Consider the following 26521-nt stretch of genomic DNA (forward strand, 5'->3'; position numbering starts at 1 on the left):
CCACTGCAGAGGACATTCGCTGAACTTAAGTGGAATAGTTATACAGGGACTAATAAAACAAGATTTATGGAGGCTCCAGGGAAGGTTTGGGATGTTTAAGCTGTAATATAAGTCCACAGTGTTCTAAAAGAACCAAAAGCTGAATGACCTTGAGGTATGTTTTGGGGAAAAATGTGGGATCTCTTATTTGGAATCACCTCCATCAGTGGATTCGCCGCTGGAGACAAAGTAAATAGGATAAGACAAGATACGCCTTATTGCTCCCCAGACTGGAAAATATGGGGGAAATAAGTATAGATAAATAGAGAAGTAACTAGAGCAGCATTTGTAGCTTTACCTACAGAAATAAAAGAGAAGTAATACATAGAAAACCAACAAAATGATTTTGTATTTTATCCCAGTAATCATGAATGTGGAAGTATATGAAACGCAAAAGCCAACACATGAGGTGGATGGGTCCAACAAACGGGGATTATTCAGCCAGAACCCAGCTGATCGTTCCCAAAAGAGAAGTCAACGTAGATTGATTTATTTGCTTCAGCAACGGCACTTCCGTAGTTATTCTAAACCAAACCATGACCTTTTTCTAAACCTAACCAATTAGTTTTGTTGACTTAATTGAAGTATTTCACGATCTTTCCTGAACCTAACAAAGTATTTTAATATCTTCTCCTCAACATAACTAGGTATTTCAAAATCTATCCCTGCACCTAAGTATTTCACGATCTTTTCTTTAACCTAACTCGGTATTTCACATTATTTATAATGTATATAATAATATGATTATAATTAATAATAATTATGATTAATAAATAATAATAATTAATTAATTATGATTAAAATATATACATGATCTTTTCCTAAACCTAACTAATGGCAACGGGCAAAATGCAGAACTTTAGGCTTCAAACTGCAGTCCACAAGCAACGGGTGACGTCCCAACGAATAAGTCCACTTCTTCTATACAGTCTATCTACCAGTCACACACTGTTGCTGCTAGTAGTAATGAGGCACACACCTATAATATGACTACTATACTATAACAAGCACAATTAAAAGACAAAGTTAAGAGGAGAAGCTACTAAGACAAATGTGAAAAAAAGAAAAAAATCTGCACTGATCTTTTGCTACGAGTTCAACAAAAGAATCTGCAGCCATGCTCGCAGCTCTGTGCGGCTGCACTTAGTGTCAGCGGATGGCAGAAGTTAAGTAGGCCGCCACAGCAGGCTGTAGGAACGTAGAACATTGGCCAGCACTGCGGACTCAGCCGACAGGACGTCCGTATGACTAACGCCGGCAAATAAGGTTGGAAAATCAGCAAAGTCTTCCTGCGGGGTGACGGCGCCGCTCTCTCGTGACATTTTTAGGCCAGTCACAGAGGGGTTCACGAGATGCACTGTGATGTCTTGTTGATTCCGCTAACATTGAAGTAATGCGCACACATGCACATGCACATGCACACTCGTGGCAGAACAGTGAGCTCATGCTGGATGGGGCTGTGGTCATGGAGCGGATGCTCTCGTGTACGCCGTCCTCTCTCTCTAGCGGTCTCACTCAAATGCAAACAAAAACTAATCCAGACCATTTATATGCACCAGAATTTACAGTCGATGCCTGCATAGGACTTTTTGAAAGCCCATATGTTTTGTTTGAGGACACAAATATATTTTTTCCTGCGACAAGGGTTGCCAGGTGGCCATTTGTAGTGAAATTGGAAACAAAATCCCATCAGTGGCAACCACTTTTTAACTTTACTTTAAATAAGTATGGCAAACAGTAAAACCTGCTCCCCAAAATGAATATTTTTTTTTTATATTTGTTGCATTAGTGATGTTTTAATATCACTGTTATATACAGAACCAGAATGAGACAATTGTGTAAGTGTTTACTTTGGTGGGGTGAATGGTAAATTAACTTGTATAGTGCCTTTCCATTGCTTTAACACTGTATTTCATTCACCCATTCACGCCCATTCATACACTGAGGTTACCATGAAGGTCTTGCTTTGATCAAGTGAGCCACATTGTCACTAACTGCACTGCAAGAAATATAATAAAAATTAAAAAAAATGTATAAAATAAAAATCTGAAACAATTGCATGACAGTCTATCGAGCAGAGCCGGATGGTTGTCTGTTACACTCCGATCTGCAAGACTTTACGAAGGGTGAATGGAGGATGGAAAGAAGCTGGGGTTTTTTAACAGTAGAGGATGGAAAGAAGCAGGGGTTTTTTGCATTTTCCTTTGCAGATTTTCTCAAGACTCGGTTAAAATTGGATGGAAATTGTCTCATTAGCATCAATTACGATTAAATGAATTTCTTCCGGACAACCGGCAAAGGAATGATCACTCGTACGACCGAGTGATCATTCTGTATCCATCATACGCAGCATTGATGCAGCCAATATTTTGTTTGCAACTATCTTCAATTATCCTCCAAACATCCTGGCAAAGAAACGCAGGACCATGTGATGATGTAACTCCAGCGAAGAGACATGCAGAGAGAAACTGTTTCTTTTCTATAAGTGCTCGAGAAATAAGTCAAGCCAACTTATTCCTCACTCCCATTCCAACACACACACACACCCATACTGTACACAAACTATAGCTCAGGGTTACTGCAGCCCGCCCTCTCCTCCTTCTCTTTCTCCATCTGCACCAAACTGCTTAAAGTGATAATGAGTTGTTTTTAATAATTAATTTGCATATAAAAGCCGAGCCGTCTGCGTGGGCGGCAGAAACAGATCCTAGATCACAGTCTGGCTGCTGGCAACGCTTCAGAGAAAAAACGGAGAAAACACAGAGAGAGGGAGGGAGAGAAAGGCGGGAGGCAAGAAGGAGATAGAAAAGGACAAACTGAAAAACAGACAGAATGAAGAGGATGAGGGAAACAAAACGACGAGATGAAATAAAGACGAGCCAGAGACAGAAAGGACATTTTGCAGTCGTGTAGCTCATTTGTTGTTCGTGTTTGCGAGTGTATTCCTACTCCTGCGTCGTTTTTTGTTCGGTTTGTTTGTACCGTCCTTTCAGTTTGTAGCCTTGCTATTGAATGGAGTTTGTGTGCCTGGATAGAAATATCTGCCAGTCGGCTTTTAAAGTTGCATTATATGGTCCGAGTAGGTGTTTTGTAAAACTTTGATAACTTACTTCAGCCCACAACGATTGGTTCTTTAAAAAGCAAAAATTGCAATTCAATGGCTTATTGTGCGGAATGATTACTTGAATCACAACAGCAGATATTCATGTTAAGACCCTGATCACACGAGAACAGTCATTGGAAACGCATCGCCAGAAGAAAAAAAAAATCCCACGGTATAAAATACAAATACCCTCAACTTTTTTGCACGAGGAGCGCCTCAGTGTCACACTCGGCCCAGGCAGCCAATCAAATCAAGCAAGGGGCGAGATTTACTACTTTACCACCTTCCTTCCTGTTTTGATGCCGATAGATAGATGTGGAAGGAACAGTGTGACAATGGCAAATAATCACAAAAAGGTTGATATTAGCGGTATTTAATTACGACAAACTATATCATTCAAGGTAACCGTAACTATAGAAATAGTCTGCTTGAATCCTTTTTTGCTGTTTATCACATTTGATCGCACATAAACAATCACGCTGATCATTTTCAGGTAGCTAGTTGCTCGCTTGGTAGTTGTAAGATAAGTAAGTTCGCTCATTTTCGAGTTGATTATTCTGTGACTGATTTAAAGCAATAAACAGAACCCTAGGATAACATCAATGGGCCTTCGTCACAGCAGACATGTTAACTCGACAGCAGATTGTCACTAAAAGTTGCTAACAAGGTTGAAAGGCCACATTATCACGGATCCCACTGCTCTGTTTGGCAAGACCCGCCCCGTGCTGCATACAAGCCCTAGGATTTCGAGCTCGCGGATGTACAGGTCACCTGATCAGATACTGACCCTTACTTATAGAGGTCAATGCCCAACCCTTTAACCAATCATTTGTGGGTCAACCAGCTGTGCATGCTGGGTCTTTCCATGCTCACAATGATAATGTTAACCATCTTAGTTTAGTGTGTTAGCATGCTAAAGTTTGAGTATTAGCATTAAGAGCAAAGTACAATTGAGGCTGGAGGGATTGTAATTCATTTTGCAGGTAAACCATTTTTATTGGAGAAATGGAAACTTTTGACCAGATGATGCTATTACCATTATCCTGAAAGGAAGATAAATGTGTCCACCAAACTGAATGGCAATCCATCCAACAGCCATCTGCCATTCTCATGCCTGTGGACAATGTAATGGCAACCATTTAATAATAGTTGAGATACTTTAGTCTGGACCACAGTGGGATTAATATTTACTAGGGCTGGGCAAGTTAGCGCGTTATTATCACGTTAACGCATTAATTAATTAACGCCGACAATTATTTTATCGCGCATTAACGCAGAGGCTTCGGCAGACTACGTTGGATGCAGCGTGTGGTAAAAAAAAAATGGACTGTACTTGTATAGCGCTTTTCTAGTCTTCCGACCACTCAAAGCGCTTTTACATTACTAATCATTCACCCAATCACACCCATTCATACACTGATGACAGGAGCTACCATGCAAGGTGCCACCTGACCATCAGGACCCTAACTAACATTCATACACATACATACACCGCAGGAACAGCCTGCGGGAGCAATTTGGGGTTAAGTGTCTTGCCCAAGGACACATCGACATGGACTGCCGGAGCCAGGGATCGAACCGCCGATCCTCTGATTGGGGGACGACCCTGCTCTCCACTGAGCCACAGCCGCCCTCCCGTGTGGGAGAAGTATAGATAAGAAAAAGCAAGACAAGCTAACAAATGCCACAGCGGAGTGGACAGCTACAAACTGCAGGCCGATTAGTATTGTGGAAGATGTCGGTCTGAGGAACGTTCTTGGGATCGCAACGAATGGCGGCACGTACGAGCCTCCCTCAAGACGCACCGTCACGAGAAGAACACACGAGTTGCATGAAAAGGAGAGGACTACAAAAGCGACGGCGATACAACGTGCACCAAGTGTTGCTCTCACTGGAGACCGTTTATGCTGCTCCCTGATAAAAGAAAAATGTTTCTGCTGGTACCTGTTCAGAAAAAAAAAAGAAAACAGATTTATAAATGTTAACTTGCTGTTGCTTATAATGTTATGATCGTGGCTCTGGACTCTGAGGGTAACTTGTTTTTCTATAACAAACTAGATGAAACGTTAATGCCTTGGCGGTGGCAAATAGCTTTGGTTTTATATTTGATTTGATTACATTAATGTTTAAGTTGAGATTTACAAGAAATATTTTAACTGCTACTGTGTAAAGGGAATACTGCTGTTAAAAAGCACCTTATTTGTTTAAAGTGTTTGCAAACCAAATGTTATTGCACTTTTGTTCATATAGCAGTACTTTTAAAATAAAAGTGCGCAATACACTACTTTTGAATTCATTGCGATTAAAATTGTAATCGTTGCCCAGCACTAATATTTACGTATCAATGGCGGAACGGTTAAAATGATGGCAGAGCCTAATGGTGACGTTAAATATGTTTTCACCATTTACGATGGGAGTAGGGCCGGGTGGTAACTCAATATGATCATTTATCGTCTTTCAGTGGAATCGTTATGTAATCATACATCCAGATATCACGATACTCTTTGAGAACTTTGCTTTTATGAAGTATTTAATTCTCACAAGAGTATTCAAAACCATCTGGTTATTTCATATAGACTACTTATTTATTGAACTACCAGAAAGCATGCTATACAATGATATATATCATTATCGAGATATGAAACAACGTATATCGGGTTGGAAGATTTTGGCCATGTCGCCCAGCTAGCCGGGAGCAAACCGTCCATGATGAACGCTCGATTTCGACCGCCAAGAAAAACGCACAGATTACACTCGTGTGTGTTAAGACTTGTCAAAACAGTGCTAGGAATTTTTGAACAGGGATATGAGAGATATTATTTTTTTTTTTACATTTGTTGTCCTTGTTCCTAGTTGTTATGTCTATTCCTGGGTAAGTACATTAAGAGCCACGCAGGATGTTGTATGTGCACACATTGAGTAATGAGGTGTTTCAATAGTAATTGCCAAGCTCTACCTAACAGACAGTACAGACAGGACCGCACACACACACACACACACACACACACACACACACACACACACACACACACACACACACACACACACACACACACACACACACACACACACACACACACACACACACACACACACACACACACACACACACAGTTTCATGCACAGTTTAGTGAGTGTTGACACCACCTTGCATAACTCAGTATAGAAGCAACCCACTCGCTGAGACACTCAGGAACACACACCTCACACAGATAATATCTCTGGAAACAAGACAATGAGAAGTGCACCCACCCACACGCACACGCACACACACACACACACACACACACACACACACAATCGCATCCTTTCTCTCTCCCGTTATCCACATAGAAAAGGAGGTTCGGTCTTGACATTGACACACACAAACACATACGCAGACATCTCTACTCGCTGATAAAGACGTGTATCAGAAGATAACAGTGGTTTTTGAAAGGTTATTCTCTAACTGTGTGCACCAAATCTTGGTTTCAGATCCAACACAAGTGCATTGTTTGGGCTGAATTTGTGGGTTGAAAGGGATCCAAAAAGCTTTTCTACACTTGGACGCTCATCCCCAGTGTGATAGATATGAGTGCGGAGAAGGTCAGCGGCTGCAAAAACACAAACTTTACAGGCTTGATGAGTGAAAGATACTGGATGGCAACCATGAGGCCTTGGCACGGTGGCACAGACAAGTTGGTGCTGGAACCCATTCAAAAGTCTTGAGTGAGGAATGGATGCCAAATGTGATAAGTAGCACATTTGAATGTTAAGCACCACAGCAGCCTGAAACCATGCAAACACTCTTTGATGCAATTTCTAGCCTTTTAGCATTAAAGAGGAAAGAGATGGGAAATAATATATATATATATACGTATATATACATATACACACATACATACATACACACATATATATACATACATAAACATACACACATATATACATGCATACATTCATATATACATGCATACATGCATACATTCATGTATACATACATGTATACATGCATACATACATGTATACATGCATACATACATGTATACATGCATATATACATGCATACATTCATGCATACATACATATATACATACATACATACATACATACATACATATATACATACATATATACACGCACATATATACACGCATACATATATACACGCATACATATATACATACATACATTCATGTATACATGCATATATACATGCATACATATACATACATACATATATACACATACATACATACATACATGCATATATACATGCATACATACATATATACATGCATACATACATGCATACATACATATATACATGCATACATACATACATACATACATACATATATACATACATATACATGCATACATACATACATATACATGCATACATACATATACATGCATACATACATATATACATACATACATACATACATACATACATACATACATACATACATACATACATACATACATACATATACATACATGTTTTCAGATGGTTAAAAAATAAACAATTGTTGTCTTTCAATTAAAAAAGTAAAAAGTAAGTAAGCCATGGAGTTGGTTTCTGTCTTTAGACGATACTGGCATCAAACAGTCTAACATCAAACATATGCAACAACTGGTGCACACATGTCCATGAACTGGCAGCTCTGTACACAGCTGAAACAATAACAAGGACCGACAGGATGAAAGTCAAAATGTAAAATATAAAAAACAAGAAGTGAGTTTGGTACTCACTGGAGCTGCAGCCAGGGCCTCCTTGTTGTAGTACTTTTTCCTCTCATACTTGTCCCGGATGAAGACCTCCACTGCTCTAAAAGGTTAGGATTAAGGACTAAAATACTGCACAAAAATATCAAATATCATGTATGCACACACGGCAGAAACACACAGTACATATTATGCTAAAACCATGAACATATTGTAGTTCTCTGGAGAAAAACACCTGGCAGTCCCAAGCCTTTGTTTTTTTGTTAGGTGCTAGATACGGCAGGCGTTAAAAAAATAAAAAAAAATTAAAAAAAAATCGGGATCAGGATGCCAATTTGTAATCCCGGACACGATTAGAAATACAGGAGGAGGTAATACTACAGTAGGTAATACACTGACTAGGGATAAGTATCCCATAAAACAGCACTTCTAAACACTCAAACTATCCCTTAATGAAAAGTGCGAAGATCCAAGACGTGCAGCGTTGCAGTTGGTGTAATTTGGACATGTGACACGTTCAATGTTAAGAAACTTTAAATAAACATGTAATAGTGCTCTGTGCAGCGGCGGGGGCGGGGCCTCGGGCTCTGAGGAGTCGAACATATCGTCTGCAGCGGGCCTTTACAACCACTCTCTCCTGTGCTTCCCTGGAGTCAAAGAGTGATGAGCAATTGACCAACAATTGGCACTTCCAATCAATCCAAAGCATTTACACTGTCACATTACATCACTTGCCTGAATTTGTATTCCCTGGTGTTAAAGTGTATGATCCTCTACTTTGATTCATGCTGTCAACAACAAATAAAGACAAAAATACCAAAATATATAATGTAGTACTTAAAACATTTGTATGGTGGCACTGAGAGGTCAATGAGAAAAAAACAATCTCCTGTGTTTATGACTTAAAACCTTTTGGGTTTTTTTTTTTTTTTACCTGTTCTTGACAGGATAATCTTTGTAAGTTTCTTAATTTTTTTTAATTAGTGACACAAGAGGCTGAAGTGCACCACTACCACATGTTCAAAAAAGGGCAAAAATCATTCAGGTTTATTACCAGGTGAGTTTTAATTCACATAACGTAGTAACAGACGATATATGTACCTTGTGTTTACAGACCATGGAGAAATGAACTCCTAAAAGAGAACATGAATGCTTTTAGTCCTGTTTAGAACACGAGGTAGTAGTGCGATTCAGCCACTTGTGGTTAAAATGAGTATTACAACGACAAATGCTTTCACTCGCTAAAACTTTTTCCATTCACCTGTTTCACAGATGAAAAATACAAAAAAGAATAACAAATTATCCTTGGAAATTATTAGTTTTCTCACTTTCTTCTCAGGGCTTCCGTACATATGTAAATAATGCATAAAAACTAAATAAAAGAAGAGACAGTATAATTCAATTCTTTGATTTTCCTTGTGTACAACCACCATATACAGTATATCACCTGTCAAAATGTCATGATCAGTGGGAATCCTGATGGAAAAACAGTGCATCTTTACATTGTATCTCCTTGCAAAATGATATCAATAACATTAATGATATTGTTCAGTCAAAGTGATGCGTCATTAAACATGTGGCAGTGAATCTTATCAAAGAATCGTTTTCATTAACAACTGAAATAATGGCTGTGTTTATGTCAGGATTGCTGCCATTGTCAAAGCACCATGCAAGTGTTTCACACACCCACCCCACCCACACACACACACACAACACACCACACACACACCCCTAATCCTGATGCTCTTATCTCCCTATTTCAGCAGCGACGCTTCTGGCGGGTCGAGTAATAGACTTCGAAAGATTGAAAAATGATGCCCACCCTCATGTGTCGAGCTACAAAGGATGCCGGGGCTGCGTCTCAAACACAGCTCTGATTTAGTACTGCATCCCACTAGAACAGATGGGATGCTACACACCAAGACACTCAGAAACCAGAGGAGTGGATAAATGTGTGCCAAATGACATGGTGGTGCTGTTCACATGACCACAGCGGAGGGTTGGATGAAGAAGGATGGTGCACCAATGGACCTACTAAACACACAAATGGGTATGGTATGATATATGGGCCCATTGCTGACCTTTGACATAATCATATCTGTTCCATTCATTGCTGTCCAGCTCTGAAGAGATGGACGTCATTCAGTTGAACTGATTATATATCTATTAACGGTAGAACTGACCAACATTATACTTGTTATCAATGGGTGGACCTAAACTGAAAAGAAAAAAAAGAATGTGCTGATAGGTTTTATTATTTGTGATGTGAAACAAAATGAACAAAAATGCAATATCACTGAATGCTGAGGTCGCTTATAATATTTTGTATAATATTACATTTAAATTTCCACAAAGGCAGTCGCTAGAACAAGTAGCCATTCCACTGTTAATCGTCTTTATATGCTTCTGAATAAATCTCTCACAGGTTTGTGGAAGTCAGCAATTAAAAAAAGGGCCATGGTTAGTAAGATACCACTTCAGGAAGTTTAGAGGGCTTTCCGTGACAAAACATTTTCATGCAGTAGACATTTCTCTGTGAAACATTTCAGATTTGTTAAAATAATTGTGATGGTGGTGATATCAACTGGTGAAATTTAATGCTAAACTATAAATGAAAATCTTCATTGTAGGACAACTCTAGTGTAACATAATCACTATCTCCTCCGGGCGCAAGAGGATCGTGTGTGTGTGTGTGTGTGTGTGTGTGTGTGTGTGTGTGTGTGTGTGTGTGTGTGTGTGTGTGTGTGTGTGTCAGTCCGTCCACGGCAGTTCTTGTATACTGCCAGACCCATCAGCCTAATTTTTTTGATGCTCATTTATGACTGTAGGCTCAAGAACCTCTGGTGAGTGCGTTGATTTGCAATTTTTGAACTTTGAACTATTTTATCCACCGTTTTGTACCGACATCGACTTCAGTAGCATAAAGGCTTTTCTGGCCATCTGCTTGGGTAAAAACAAGCCTTACCTCGTCTTTTGCAGGTCATAACTCTGACATCCACAGACAAGTGTGGTCTCATTTTGAACCGGAGCACCTGCAGATTCATTTCATACCCAATATCTTATGATCCAACTAAAATTGAGAGCTACTTTTAAGACATTTTTAATTAATCAATAAAAATTTCAGAAAAAAATTCACCTTGACAAGAATGCAATTGTGGTTTAAAGTGCAGCACATAAATTAAGAGTCAGAATAGGGCCAATTACAAGTATAAACTACTACATTTTTTTTCCAAACAAAACATTCTTATTGACAAATAAAAACCCATATTAGTCCAATTCTACAACTGCGAATAAACCAAGACAACATGAACATGTCCATACTGATGTGAAAGGAAGGAAAAACATTCGGAATTACATAAGCACTAAAGTAGGAGCTGAAACATAATGGCGGGGGGGAATCAAACACCATTTAGTCAACAGCATACAAAGCACAGTAAATGGCAGGGCCGTAATGATGTATGAACACAGGACGACAAACGGAACACGCTCACACACACCCAGACTCTATAGCTCCTCTAATCCAGGGTCCGTTATCTGCTGTTTTTCAGCCAGCGGCGCTGCCGTGGGGACGACTAATGGACTTCAAAAGAGTGAGGAATGATGACCACCCGCACAAATGGGCCTGCCAGATACAAGATAGGGTATTAGAGCCGCGCTTCAAACGGGGAGATTATTTATTTCGGTGTGCTGGTGGAAATATGAACATATGCTGCTGTGTTAATAACAACACAGCTGTCTCATCTTGTATCGTGGAGAAGGGGCAAACGGGATGCCGCTGTTTTTTTATTTTTTTGCCGATGTTGCTTACGCAGACGCTGCTAGAGGTGTCCTGCTTAAATGTGCTGGGTGAGGGGGACTTGGCGGAGCCTGCCACTTCTCGTGTGCAGCTGGAGATGATTGGGGAGGTGCCAACGAAGGCTGAAGTTTGACGACGGCGACGAGTTAGATTTGAGAATGCAATTTGTCTGCTGTGACACAGAAGAAGAAAAAAAAGGCAGATTGCAGGAGTGATTTCAGATTGGGTTAAATGATTAGTATGCTGATATATTGTATATCAGTCGCAGTATATCATTGATTTTGATTATATTTGCCATTTTTAAAAGAATAATCAGCATTTTGTATCATATTGAAGTGATGCGTCAAATGTTACTGCACTTCAGTGTCAGCCAAGGTTTCAAGAGCAAACTGTCCTTGATATGAAAATGTCTCATGCCTGACCATTAAAACATGCAGTAATATTTATCATTAATACCATCAATTTAGAGCACCGTATTTTAATCTTGTACTTGTTACAGGCGATTGTGTAGGCTGCAGCCCTTGCAGCGACACCTGTAAACTACACATAGGAACAGCAATTTTGAGCAACTGCATTACTCTGTTATGATTTTACTACATTTCTGGGAAATATCAAGCTATCAAAAACCTGATTTACTTAGATTTTGCTGCAGAAAATAAATAAATCAAGAAACAAATAAGATGATGGCTCATTAACATTGTTCAAGATAAATTCGAGAAAAAAAAATTGCTTCTCTTAAAAGGAGTTTTTGTGTCAATGGATATGACATAGGAGGTTTTGTACATATGTGAAACAAGAACCAGTCGGTTTTTTTTAAGCACTGTAAATATGAAGATGGTTGGAAAAACATGAATAAGTGGAGAAACTTTAAATATGCTGATTATACCGGTGTAATTGCAGGATTAAAGAGCAGCTTAACACCAGCAATCCACCTCAAGTGGTTTAACCTTTCACCTTCCTGTGGTGATGTAGGAGTGTACTCCAGGGTGTGTCAGTACAGCGTGACATCACTGTTGGGTGTGGTCACAGAGCACACTTCTGTCAACAGCTTAATCTTAGGACTCTTAACTCTTTCACAGTAAAGGGTTAATCTTCACTGGCCTCACACTACAATTCCTACAGTTTCCTTACTCATAGCTTTTCCCAATCGTACTTAGTCACTGCATCTCCCTACAGGGTTAAGATCACTATGTTTGAATTTCAGCCTGCATGCTTGTTTTTTCAGCCCGACATTATTGACACCGGAGCAGCTAATATTGATAGCGAGAGCTACAAGCTAGCGGACTGCAGATTGCCAAAATCGGAGACCGGAGGAGAGAGAGAGGAGAGAAACTGGCGCGACAGAGAGTAAATTTCAGCAAAAATGCAATAAAGACTCACAATGAACATAAATGAAACTAAACATACTATAATGTTCTGTCTCCACATTTGTGCAGAATGGTCCACGCCGCGTCACGATGAATCTTTGAATCTCTAAATTGCACCAAATTCAACACCGCACATCTTTGGTCCCCATCAATACGCCCGCCGAGTGTGAAGTAAATCAAACAGTTCTCCAGATATACAAAAGACACCCACAAATATACATACTCTCAGATATTCCTTACTTTATAGTTAGATACTGAGCAGGTAAGGGCAAGTCAAGTTTCTGGATCATCAAAAACTAGATGACTATTCCCCGTTAACAGGGCACAGGGGTCATTAAATGCTTTGAGAATGGAGATGCTATGGCTTTAACAGTTGTCAGATCTCAATACTATTGAATACTAATGGGAGACTTTGAAGCAACAGGGCAGTCACCAACATCTAAAAAATAAAAGAGGGAATATCTTTTGGAAGACTGCTGTTCATCCCTCCAGTAGAGACTTTGCCAAAGCTGTGCTGGAGTCTTTTTTCTTTCATTTATCAAGTATCTGAATGTGACAACCACCTTGAAATAAGTCACTTTTATGCAAATTTGCAGTGACATGGGGAGTTTGTATGCAAATATATGGTGACATAGGGAGCTTTAGGATTCGGACGTAAATATATGGGATGGCATATATATATGGTGGTATGCAAATCTCTCCATGGTGACGGAGGGTTTCATAAAAATGCATGATGACATGCAGTTTTAATGCGCATGGAGTGTGTTAAAAGCATTTTGCAAGCAAGCGTTCAATGTTAGGTGACTGGTATTGTGAAAAACTACGCTTTTTGTAAATGAAGTTGGGGTCGAATAAATGCACACAGCAGTAAATAGACAGTCAGAGAATAAAAGCACACAGAAACAAGGCCGGAATGAGGATACTGGTCTGTCTGTGGCCGTCTGAAGTTCTCCGGTAGGTGGTCTTCATACAGCCGTTTGGCCCTGTTGTTGCCCATGTCCACCATGCTCTGCGAGGAGAAAAGCAGCGGAAGAAACAAATAAAAAATACATCAATTGGTTAAAACGCCTTTAAAGAACATGTCAAACGCACACAGAGTTCTTTCATTCTTCACATTTGCATTCGACTCCATTTGCTTGGCGACTCCTTCACACGGAGGCGAACGAGAGGAGTGAAAGACACACCGGCCCTGTGAGGTCAAGGCTAAATTAAGAGGAGGGTGATAAATGGGGTGATGATAGGTGGAGTGGAGGAGATGGAGTCCGAACAATCAGCCATCCAGAATTAATTAGTCATTGAAAAACAGTGATTAACATTCAGAGTGAGAGACCCCGTTTTGACTCACACAGCTGATAGATGGGCAAAGCCTTGAAGACACACACACACACACACACACACACACACACACACACACACACACACACACACACAAATTGAATATATTAAAAACTGGGTGATTGAATAAATGATTGGCATGCTCAGTTGAGTTTCACAGACACACATGCACACACCAGTTCTCCTCATTTATTGTGTGTAATTGAATCAATAAGTCATGGCAGTTACCCACAAAACACGACTATACACAAACTAATTACAGGTCTGTGTAGTCCCTGAACACTGGTGTGTGTTTAAACATGTGAGTGTGTGTGTGTGTGTGTGTGTGTGTCAAATATGAGTTTATTGTCTCAATCGCTAGTTTCAAGTCTTTTCTTCAATAGATTCTTCAATACAGAAGCATGTTGTTCATTTGGTCAATCATGGTTCCATTTGGAATAAAATAGAAGATAAAGAAGGTAAGTACATTATTTTTTAACAATGTTTTGTTGTTAGCTGCTGGCCCCACCCTCTTGTCCAAAAATGGTTACAAACCAGGCAGCAACCTTCAGTTCTGCCGAGTGAAGCCAATGCGGAAGTGTCTTAAAACTTGCATGCTCTCTACTGACCAGTAGGGGGCGACTCATCCGGTTGCAAAAAGAAGTCAGATTGTATAGAAGTCTATGAGAAAATGGCCGTACTTCTTACTTGAATATTACCTCAGTAAACATTGTAAACATGAGTTTATGGTCTCAATCTCTAGTTTCAAGTCTTCTTCAATACAGCATGATGTTCATTTAGTAAATTATGGTCAATTTAGAGTCAAATAGACCATAAAGATGAGTATGCTTTAGGGCAGGTCTACCTTGTGATTGACAGGTCGCTGCCTCTACCAGAGCTGCATGCAGCCTCTCTACGTCAATCGTCCGCATTCCAAATATGGTAACGTGCGTGTATTGGTTGCGAAAAAAACAACATGGCAATGGCCGTAATCCAAGAGGGCGACGGAGAAAACACCGAACTCAAAGCTTCAAACGGCAGTCCACAGACCAATGAGTGACTATTTCCAGTTCTTATATACAGTCTATGATTTTGTTCCACTGTTTCCAGCAGTATGTGTCCGACTTCAGTAGTGTTAAAATTCGACTGTGGATCTGTGAGTAAAGGGTGCGATTTCTGACACAAATTAGGTCAATCTGGTTAAAAAGGTTTAAAGGGAAACTAGACCGTATAACAGAAACGACATAGTGATACTCCAGGGATTTTTAAAGGCCAACTTGCACAAAGAAAAGATTAGTTTTTTTATCTTGTGTTGGCGTTTTTCACCAACTGTTCGGCATGTTACTGTTCCAATTTCAAAATGTTTCACAGTGAGAAAATGTTATTATAGAAAATAGAAAAAAAAAAAAAAAAATGTTTCACAGTGAGAAAATGTTATTATAGAAAATAGAAAAAAATTCGGATCCAAATCGGTCTCATCAGATATAAATCACAGATACATTCAGTGTAAAAGTTTTTATGCATATCCCATTCCTTTATATAGAGACCAGCTGAAATTCTCACTTTTGAAAAAGCAGTAAGAATTGTCATTAATGGTCGATTTTCTCCTTAATATTAACGTGTCACTGCAGTATTTTCATGCTGGTGTGTGTGTGTGAAAGGTGTGTGTGTGTGTGTTTTTGTACCTGGATCTGCTCAGGTGTCCACTGGTCCAGATTGACAGATTTGACTCTGGAGATGTGGACACCCAGGTTACGGTGGATGCCGGCACAGCGGATGCACATGAACACCCCGAGGTTCCATGACGCCCATCGAGGACCTGAAGTAGGAAATAAAAAGAGAGATTTCTGCTTTAAAGCTGCACTGGTTAAAATTTCAAAAAGGTGGGATGTGTTATGCCTGGCCACCAAACCAATAGGGGGCAGCATTTCACCTCTACGACTGGGTCCACACATCAGCAATAAAACTAAAAAAAGCCAATTTCTAACTAACGGCAGCGCAAGAATACGTAAAATTCAACCAAACTGCTGAAACTCTAGAGTCGGCCAAAATAACACTGATAATCTAAACGTCTGACATTGGCATTTAGTTTACGTTAGCCATTTGTGTGTTTACTGTGCCATTAACCGGGGGGAATGTACGGTCCGTGTATGTTTATTGGATAAGATCCAGTGGTGGAAACAAAATAATTATTTAATTTCGTCCTCCCAGCCACCACAAGATTACTCCGCTGGGAGGAGAGCGTATGACAGCTCTTGAGACGGGCCGTCAGTTAGCGTCTGTAGCAATTCAGTTAGTGAAAACCGCCGGGAGACACGGCGTGCTGGTGGCGAGCGGCACCGCTGAGTCCGACTTGTGTCACGGCAGCAAAAGAAAGTGCGCTGATCCGGTGGAGACGCAGTGCGGTCCTTCCAGAATCAGGGTTAGGGCGCTGGGGTTTGCGCTAGCGGAACTCAAGTGGCTACAGATAACTGCTAACTGAAGGTCCGTCTCGTGGATCTGTTGCCAAATGGAAGAAACTAAAAATGTTGTCTTTTTCTCATTTGTGACAATTGGATTTAGTCCAATAAACAAACTATCAAAGCGTACACGGCCCCTGTACCTTAATGTGATTGACAAGCTCTTCTGCATCTCTAATATGCTACAGCATGCTAATGTCAGTAGATATCTCTGCAACTCAACACATAGACTTCTTTGACGTAACGTCAACGCTGTAACCTCTTCATATTCTGTTGATGTCTGTTCTTTTTTTTGAATGTTTTATCCTTAAATTCCAACCAGATTATACAAATGGCACCTTTAATGTGAAGGTCGTGCTGTGTTATCAGTTGAACAGACTCTGTAGAGGAGTATTCCATCTCTCATCATCATTTGAGACAATGCAGATTCTGCCTTTCCATTCCCTTTCAATTAAAATCTAAACCGTGGAGGTGATTGAACAGCAGAAAGCGCTGAATTAAAACTTGAAAACTACCGATGGCCCCGATTCTCTCTGAACCTCTTCACCCGACACAGTCAATCAAAAATGTGCTTTGAAAGATTCAAAAGGTAACCCTCGCTTCCACACACTGGACAAACTGTTTGACTGACAAGGGATTTCTGGAGAGTGCAGAGGCACACAGGTGGAGTCAGGAAGTTAATAAGAAGAGATAAAAATCCAAACAGCACAAACATTCAAAGCCTTTACTAACTTTGGCAAAATTGTCTCACTTGAAAAACCCCAGTTTAGTGTTTCAGAGCGTACAGACTTCAACTTTAGTTTATCCTGAGACAGTTTGTCTTATCAAAAGTGCTCGGAAGGTAATAATCCCTAATACACGTTAATGGGATTTTAGGAAAGGAGTATAGTGGGGTTTGTATTATTTATGGATATCATTTGATTGCAGTTCCTGTGGTTTTGGAATAATTCTTCAATATTAAAGTGCCAGCATGCACCATCTGTTATTAGCCATTTTGAAGCACAAGAAACTGTACATATATATCCTTTTTAATATCAAATGTACAAGTTGTGTCTTAAGAGTTGTTGCGTTTAATAAACTCCAAATTAAAAAGCTGATTTTTTTATTTAAAATGCTACAGACTTTGTGTTTTAGGATCTCTTCAAATGAAGTATTTAAAAGGCTGAAGGATTCTAAAATGTGCGTTCTTTTACTGCATGCATTCTCAATTACTTTCATTTCATGATTAATGGCTTTAATTAAATGTCAGTATAATTAAAAACCTAAATATGAAAGGTACTTTAAGAACAGGCATTTTAGATCAATGAAAGCAGCTTTCAGTTTAATAGACTGATTTCAAAAGCTTTTTATTAGCTTAAGGGTAAAAAAAAACAAGAAATTATTTAAAACAAGAAAAAAAAACTGCCACATTATCCATTAAATGTGCTAGAACAACAGGCTTTCTTTTCCCGAGTGTAGTACAAATTTCCACGGCACAGAAGTGAAACCGACTCAAATTTGGGAAGAGTCCAGGTCGGATTCTGTATCTCTGCTTGCTAGACAGAGGCCACTGCGGAAAAAAAAAGAAAAACCCACATGCGGTTACATTAAAGCCCTGGCAGGGAACAAGAAACAAGTGCCGAGAGCTCGCTGCACAGAACCAGAAGAAGCAGAGAACCTCCAGGCAGACACCGACGAGACTGTGATTCCTGTTGACAGGCGATCGAGCGACATCTTTTGAAAGGAGGGATGGAAATTTGGTATTTCACCCTCAAGCAACTGCCCCATAGTCAGTCTGAAGCAAGGGTCTGAGGTCTGACATCAACCTTTTTTTGTTGAGTCCTGCTGATTAGCTGATATTTGTAGACGGCGGTACTCTAGGACCTTTGTCAACATGCCAAAGACCCTATGTTCACCAAACCCCTGTCCTCAACGGGAGAAGGCAGAGCAAGGCTTTAGTGTAGATTTCTCTACAAGCCAGATGCATTGTGCAAGGGAGATACTTCGCACTGAATTTTTGAAGCTTTGCCAAAAATAAAAAAAAGTACAGTTGTGTTTGTACAGTATTCCCCATCCTTACTCCTGTTCTTGTCAAGCGGTCGCAAACAATGTATTATTTTTCTTCTTTTCTTTTTTCCATCGTTTCATTCTTGGCACAACTCTGCTCCACAAGACATTTTTTCATGCGAACAACCAACAAGTGCGACGCTGTGAATGTCTTCCAGGGAAAAACTGGAACTCAAACTGAAAATGTTGGCCGTAATCCCCATCTCTACAATGATGGCAGACTTTTTAGTTCACCTTCGAATGTGGCCGTTGGGAGCTACTAAAAACAAATTTTATCTCCGCATCATCAGAAAATAATTCTTCTTCTCATCTTCCTCTTCCTCGTCCACTGTGGATCATCTGTTTCCATCTCGTTGGGAGCCTGGGCATCAACAAGTCTGATTTTATGATTTGCATCTTTGACTTAGGTTTTATGGAGGATGCCTTCTCTGACGCAACCCCCCCCATCAACAGTGCCCAGGTGGGGGAGGGGGTACATGTTTGGTTTGGGGAAGGAAACCCACGTGAACACCCCGCAAACTCCACACATTGGCCCTCCTTGCTGTGAGGCAACAGTGCTAAATAAGGGGCACTATCGGACGATGGAAAATAAATTGCCCAACCCTACCGCAAACTTTATAAAAAAAAGGCAATAAAAACGTATTTAATCAGCAAATTCAAATCTAAGACCCTACTATAAGATTCCCGTCAGCTAAAAACACCAATTCATGGATCTAAGGTTAGCTGAAATAGTATAGCTAGCTCTGGCCGCTAAATCGGCCCCATACAGTTGTCATTTCAGCAGATAAAATCAAAGTTCGGGCTAAAAATGAGAAGGAGCCTGCTTTGGTATTCCTTAGTCTGCATGGTTTGACATGGTGAGACCATCTCCAACCCCCCATGTTCTGGTTGAAGCTGCATTTGTTTTAATGGAAAGCACATAGGCATGCTCAAAAAGTAACTAGATGTCGCTACAGACGTCGACATGAGCTTATTTGCATATGTGTGATGTCATTACATAACTATATACATACATATACGTGTATACAGTATACACCCACACACAAACTTCACTTATACACGTATACACAAACACATACAAAAGTTGAATATTAAGTCAAGCTAAACTCAGCTGACTAACTAGCTTTATTATTGGCTATTCTTATTTTTCAAACTCCTTTAATCTCATTTATAGGCATCTAAATCTCCCTATAATTTCAAGAGCTTTTAAATAGGCTGTTGACTGTGGACCTGTATTCACATGTCATGAATGGAGGACCCAGATACTGGTAATAAAATCACTTGTTGACTCTGCAAGAGCGTTCACACATTCACAGCTCATTCACGCTTCAGCCGGGCTGCTCGGCTGAACATCATCAGTCAGGGTGGCCCAGCTACATGAGAGCACATCAAGGACGCTCCGTTGCTAAAGGAAACCAAATCTAGCGAGAAAGTCGCTAAGTTGGCAACACTGTGTCTAGAGAAGAATAAGTCTGTGAAATGAATGGAGGATGCTAAAATGCCTTTGTGTTCTTCAAACAAAGAAGTTTGTACAGCTTGTCGTCCAATCTTGTTATGCTTTTTAAACCTCTTCAGCACGGCGACACTCGAAGGCAAGGCCAGCCATCGTGGCATCTTTATGGTCTGGCTGCAATATGTTGAGCAAATTGGAACAACAGCACACACTTTGACTCTTCTTGAAGAAATGTAACTTATCCTCATTCAACGTTTTGAATGATATCCTACAAAAAGTTACCCCTTATTTTTTTGAAGGTTTTCCTTCAAAATCCCGCAACACGTGTCAATTTCTAGGAAAATATGGTGACATACTTAGTTAGGTTTAGGAAAAGAGGGTGACATACTTAGTTAGGTTTAGGAAAAGAGGGTGACATACTTAGTTAGGTTTAAGAAAAACATTTTGTTGGACCCCTAAACCTCATGTCCCGCCTGCTCAAAATTCATGATTACGTGGAAAATATCCAAAAAGGAATGCGTGGGGTATCTGCGAATTACAGCGAATGATTTTTTGGTAGAAATGAAGATGAAGCCGAATGAGACCAGCCAGAGAAATGAATGATGTTGTGCAGTTGTAAACACAAAATATTAAAGAGAGGTCGTTTTGAGATAGAAGTTTTGACATTAACATCCCCGCAAACCTGGCCTATGGCCGTATAAAGTCGGCATGATTGTCGGATTTTCTGTCTCAAAAAATTACAAAAAGATTTTCAAACGCAGCTCCACCCCTATTTCACAACTAAAAAGGGGGGGTTCAGACCCTCCGTCAGGCACTTTGAAGCATACTAAAGGCAATTAAACTCACTGAGTTTTAACACACTTTTGCATACCTATAGAATCTCCTTATAAATATCATGTTTGATATCATCCATCATATATAAAAGTAACACAAACAACCCCTCGCTCTGCCAAATCTCCACAGGGATGAATAGGAGATGGCACAAACATGTCAAGTCAAATCATTTTAATGGCCTAGTGGCTGTGGTCCCTCGGTGCCGGCGTTGGCTCCGTCCCTCCCTCTCCGGGGGCCACGGAGCTCACCATCCGTCAATCTGATGATCGGAAAAGCGCCTTTGAACGCAGCAAGCGCAGAGGATAGCCTGTTTATGGATCCGGGCTACATGGCGGTGGTGATGGTGCAGCAGCAACGCACTCAGTCTAGTGGGCCTCACCCCGCCTCGAGTGAGAGCGTCAGTGTGTTAATGCGGTGGCACTAATGCGCTATAGACGGGCCTAAAGGAGCATTAAGGCAGGGATGACTGAGCGTTAAGCCCGAGTCAAAGCAGCTCAGCCACAGTAAGCCGGACTCTATCTGTGTGGATCGGGCTTCACTTTGGTCCGCCCTGCGACGACCTCTCTGAACGCACATCTACAAAAAGCGAGAACATAGTATGTCCTCATCCACGCATACAGTGATATACAGAGTACAAATATGCATACCCGCATATTGCAGATGTGTTTCTGGCACGCTGCAGATCACATCCAGATACACTGAGGCTTCATTTAGCAATCGGTTTTCACAGTGGATTCTCATTCTGCTCTGGCTTCTGATCGGTTCGATTACTGCGAGTAAATCAATTGAGCTTTTCAGCATGGTATGACTGTATTATAGAAAGAAAAAAAAAAAATCAACTGCTCGCACGAATTATACTTTCAATTTTTTTCAACCCTGTCAGTCACATTTCTCCCTGAGATGATGAGCAGGGATGCTGCTCTGGCCGGTGAGTTCCAGCGTCCGTAGATGATGACCAGCGATCCCTCTGAGTAGTTTAGCGTAATCAGATTATTCAACACTTTTGGCAGCAAAGAGTTTATGTAAATGGGATTTCAGGAAGCCTTTAGGTAGTAGGCAGTAAAATGATTTGGTTTTTTTTTTAATCGTTCTAAAATGTTTATAGAACGCACACACAAAGAAAAATATGTTACATCACTAAACTTTTAAAATATTACTGTAAATAAAATACAGTTGTAAGACAATTAAGCCACTCAAATCTGATTGATGACTACCTTTGTGTAAACGGGGCTTTAGCTCATTTGCAAATGGGTTATCAGGCTCCTGTGGTTTATCCTGATTTCTGATAGTAATCTGCTCTGCTTTTGTGTGCATAGAACCTAAGCCACTGTTCAACCAGCTACCATGACTTATTAGTTCAGGCTCTGTGGAATCCACTACTAATATTTATTTTTAAGAGTTATGTAGGCCAATTGAAGTATTACAAGTCTAAACTGTGACAGAAATCTCACACAAAAGGCAACATGGTGTCCTGAAAAAAAAAAAATAAGCAGCAAAAATAACGAAAAGGTGTTTATAAAACCGGAATATTCATTTCAATTATCAATGAAAACAGCTTATAAGGAATATTGTCTTTTTCATGAATATTGGCAAAAAACTGAATATTTTGCCCATGTATACGTAGTTAATGTCACTGGTTTATGCCTGAATAATAAGGAGCAAAAATACTTCTACTTGGTTAAGCAACACAATATTTTTTATCTATTGCTGGAATCACGTGTACTTTGGTGTAATGTTAAACTTTTGTGGCGGGTGTAATATAATAGCCATTGTTTCAAAGAGGAGTCCCCGGCTGAGGACGGTTAAAGCCACTATGATTTATGACCTTTGACCTACTGCCCTGGTCCGTATCTGTTGACCTCCTGTATGTTTGGATGCTGCGGTCCTGTTCTGAATGAGCCGTTTCTATCTGTTGGCCTTTTCAAAAACAATAACTGCTATTCACGGAATCCATCAACGATACCTGGTGTGAAAACGTACCCTGACCTTAGAACGACCTTGCACGAGTCTTTAGTTAAAAGCATACATGAAAGGCTGATGTTTATGATCTCTGTGAACTGAATAGATAAACGTGAAACAGCAGTATGTGTTGGTCTGTGTCTCATGTGGATTGTTCACACTCAGTAACTCTCTGTATTGAAGTCTGGGCAAAAATAGACAGCTGACCTGATTAGACCCAAAGAGCTCTTCTCATATTCACACACAAACACACACACACACACACACACTAGCATGCCTGCACAAAGGACACACAAGCACACTGAGCCTCGGAGAAATACCAGAGGATGACATCACAGGAACACACTTAAAGCCCCACTGAAACAGAAGTTACAGCATGTTCCTGTTTTAGGGTCACGTGAGATTCACCTCTGCCCCGCCCCTTTGAGAACCTAGAATCAGTTCCTGAGTCTATTCACTCCAATGGGAAAAGACGCAAACACAGATTTTGACCGATCAATCGTCACCGATGTAAATATTTTTTACAAGCTACATATCTTCCGAACAATCTGACACTAAAATGTTTTTTCAGACATAAAAATTTTGAGAAAATGAGCTGTCACAGTAACACTGAGTGTAAATATCTAGAAAGAGAAACTATAAACACATTTATGCAAATATAACCCAATCTGCATTCATCAATTCACACGATGGTGGAAACTAATCAAATTAAGGTGGGATGGCAATGACCACGCCCACTTAGGAGACAGGAAGTGTATACCATTACAAACTATTGGCGGAGCTTGTAATGTGTCATCTTTTGTTAATAGAGTGTTGTTGGCAGTGCACAGTTAAGAGAGGGATTTAAATCAAATCCTTTGCCTTTGATTGGACTGCCAAAAAGTAGGCGGGCTTAGAATGTAGTCCCAATAGCAATAGCGATACCTGGGCTTTGGTGTTTAAATGAATGAGTTGTGTGCCCCACTGTGTGGAAGTGACTGGGATCATTCTTTTATGTGAAAGGAGACATCAGGCTTGACTTAAACATCACTTTCCTAACTTTGAACAACAAAATGAATCAAAAAATGACATAAATGTACTGAACTGTTATTTAATAAGATAATGGTATCCATCGTCCAGATCGGCCCATTGTGACTGAAACTACATCCATCTTTTTGAGCCAGTAACGGGCCGATATCATATCCCATTATCAGCGCATCTCTAGCTAGTTTATGTAAGCGCACATCACATTTTATTTTACTTTACAGGAAGAAAAAATGATTGGCTTTTTAATATAAAAATATGAAGATATTGAATTTTTTGTAATTATTATTAAATAGCAGCACAACATGACCGGGACGCGATCTTAAAGGCTTAAAAAGAAGAGTTTTCCATTTCATCTTGACTTTAATAGAGATGCGCACAAATACAAGCAGAGTTTTTTATTCACCTGCAGGCAAACAAACAGAAACACACCGAGCTGGGAGGGGGCGTGAAATCAAAGCGAGGTGGAGACGGCGACCACGGATGTCCAGCGAGGCCGCTCTGTCCCGATGGGGGTTTGGACATAAAAAAATGCTCTGAGGCTACAAATAAAAAGATCAACAAGGAACATCTGAATTTTACTGATGCGACTCCTGCGAGCCCGTTTGATCAATATTCATGAGCGAGAACAAAAAGTCTGGAAGAGGAAGCGTCTCCTTCTCCAGGGGACAGAGTTTAAAGCCTCAAAGCTTAGAGAAAGCAGACTTTGTGGACCGGAACCACGTCTGTCTGGACTCACACAAACCCTGCTCTACTAATAATACTGTAGTCCTTTGTGTGTTCTGAACCACAGCTCCCAAAAATCCATTCTGGCTCCTGCCACTGTCTCTTTGTTTGAATAATCTTTTATTACCATTTTCAGTCAAGTGGCTCTTTAGGTTTTATGGGCTTTTATTTCGTCTTAATGTCCTCTTGTACAACACCGTGAAACTCAGCATCAGAGCTCTGTATATAATATTAATAGTTCCTTAAATGATGTTTGGCTGAAACCAATTTTATTCTCTCTCTCTCTTTTTTTTTTTTTTTTTTTTACTTCTATGAATAAGAAAAAACAGCTTGTAATACTGTATTAAAGCTGAACGGTGCCTCAAGCTAAGATAATAAACCTTCGCCGTGCTGAAATTCAGTGGCGTTCTCCTTTAAAAAGAAGTTTAACAACCTCCAGTTCCTAATTAATAAAATATCCTCTTAGTTAAATCCCCGGAGGGCTGCCAAAAGTCCTCAGCGCAGGCCGGAGGAGAGTGGAAAACCATTGACTGACGAGGGGGGGGAAATAAAATAAAAAAAGTGCTGCTCTCTGCTGGTCCGTTAGTGTGATTCAGAGTCAGCAGTGATGAGGAGGAGAGAGCGCTCCTATAAAAGGGAAATGTTTCTTCTTCATTATCACAGTGATAGAAATCCATCACTTAAAGTCTCATCGTCTGTTCTTAATCAACTGGAGGAACATGAAGGTCTATAAATCACAGCAGACGGATGCTAAGTAAAACCATCATCAGAGGTAATAAAGACAAGTGGGAGCTAAACTAACTTTTACTCTACAATCCAGCACCTGTTTTATTTCATTGTGTGTTCTATAAGAAGGTGACCGCGAGATTTTGAATATTTTTGACCTGTTCAGCATTTTAAATTCAGGTCAGCAGATGTAATGGATGGATGGACGGATGGAGCAAGTGAAGATGGGGCGCCATCTGCTGGTGATAGAGGGCAGTGTGGCGAATCCAGCCAGAGGAAGTTCACCAAATCACCTGCTGAAACAATAAGTCCATCGACAGAACATTATTTGGCAACAAAAGGGAGGGTTTTTAATGGCAGGGTTGTTATATTTGAGCTAGGGTGTACCTAATAAACTTGCAACCGAGTGTATAGCTGGAGCGCATGGACGAGATCAAAAAGAATGAACACTGCTAATTGTTTTTATCTCATCAGTACTGCTAAAAGCTACTCAGCCTGATGAGTTTAGTCACTCAGAGGTGAAATACTATCAATGGATGAGCTGTGGATGATAAAGAGAGGGCTTGAGTTTAATCTACTAAACTATATACAGTAAATCAACAGGTTTGCTCTATGTATTAATGAGGAGGCAAAATCATGACATTAAAAGGGATACTTTACCCACAAAATGTACATTTGTATATCAGTGTAGTCGCCTCGTGTTACCTTGAATTTGTTACGATTTTTTGGTTTTTCTCTCATGCCTCCATGGCAAACGAAGAATCATAACACGGTGAAAAGCCTCCATGAATGGAAGTAAATGGGGGCGACAGCAAAACTCTATCAAAAACTCTCGACTGTGGGAGTCCATAGGACCGGATAAATGACACTATGGATTATGCCGCACGAGTTTTGTTAGAGTCTGTGAACGGGTGTTTGATATATTTTTGCTGTTGTTAAATGTGGGCCCCGTTTACTTCAATTCAA

The 26521-nt window shown here is 40.2% G+C and overlaps 1 protein-coding gene across 3 annotated transcripts in view; it reads right to left on the minus strand.

The window, feature by feature from the left end:
- smap1 (small ArfGAP 1) overlaps window positions 1-26521 on the minus strand; it is a 105649-nt gene that overhangs the window by 71862 nt on the left and 7266 nt on the right. For all 3 annotated transcript variants that reach the window (XM_054600097.1, XM_054600095.1, XM_054600096.1), the window contains exons 2-4: window positions 16015-16148; window positions 13939-14024; window positions 7880-7955 (exon numbers count right to left, since the gene is read on the minus strand). In XM_054600097.1, coding sequence (XP_054456072.1) covers window positions 7880-7955; window positions 13939-14024; window positions 16015-16148 — 296 coding nt within the window. The remainder of the gene's footprint in view (window positions 1-7879; window positions 7956-13938; window positions 14025-16014; window positions 16149-26521) is intronic.

This window comes from Anoplopoma fimbria, chromosome 6 (assembly GCF_027596085.1).
Source record: "Anoplopoma fimbria isolate UVic2021 breed Golden Eagle Sablefish chromosome 6, Afim_UVic_2022, whole genome shotgun sequence".
In the NCBI taxonomy this organism is placed as follows: domain Eukaryota; kingdom Metazoa; phylum Chordata; class Actinopteri; order Perciformes; family Anoplopomatidae; genus Anoplopoma; species Anoplopoma fimbria.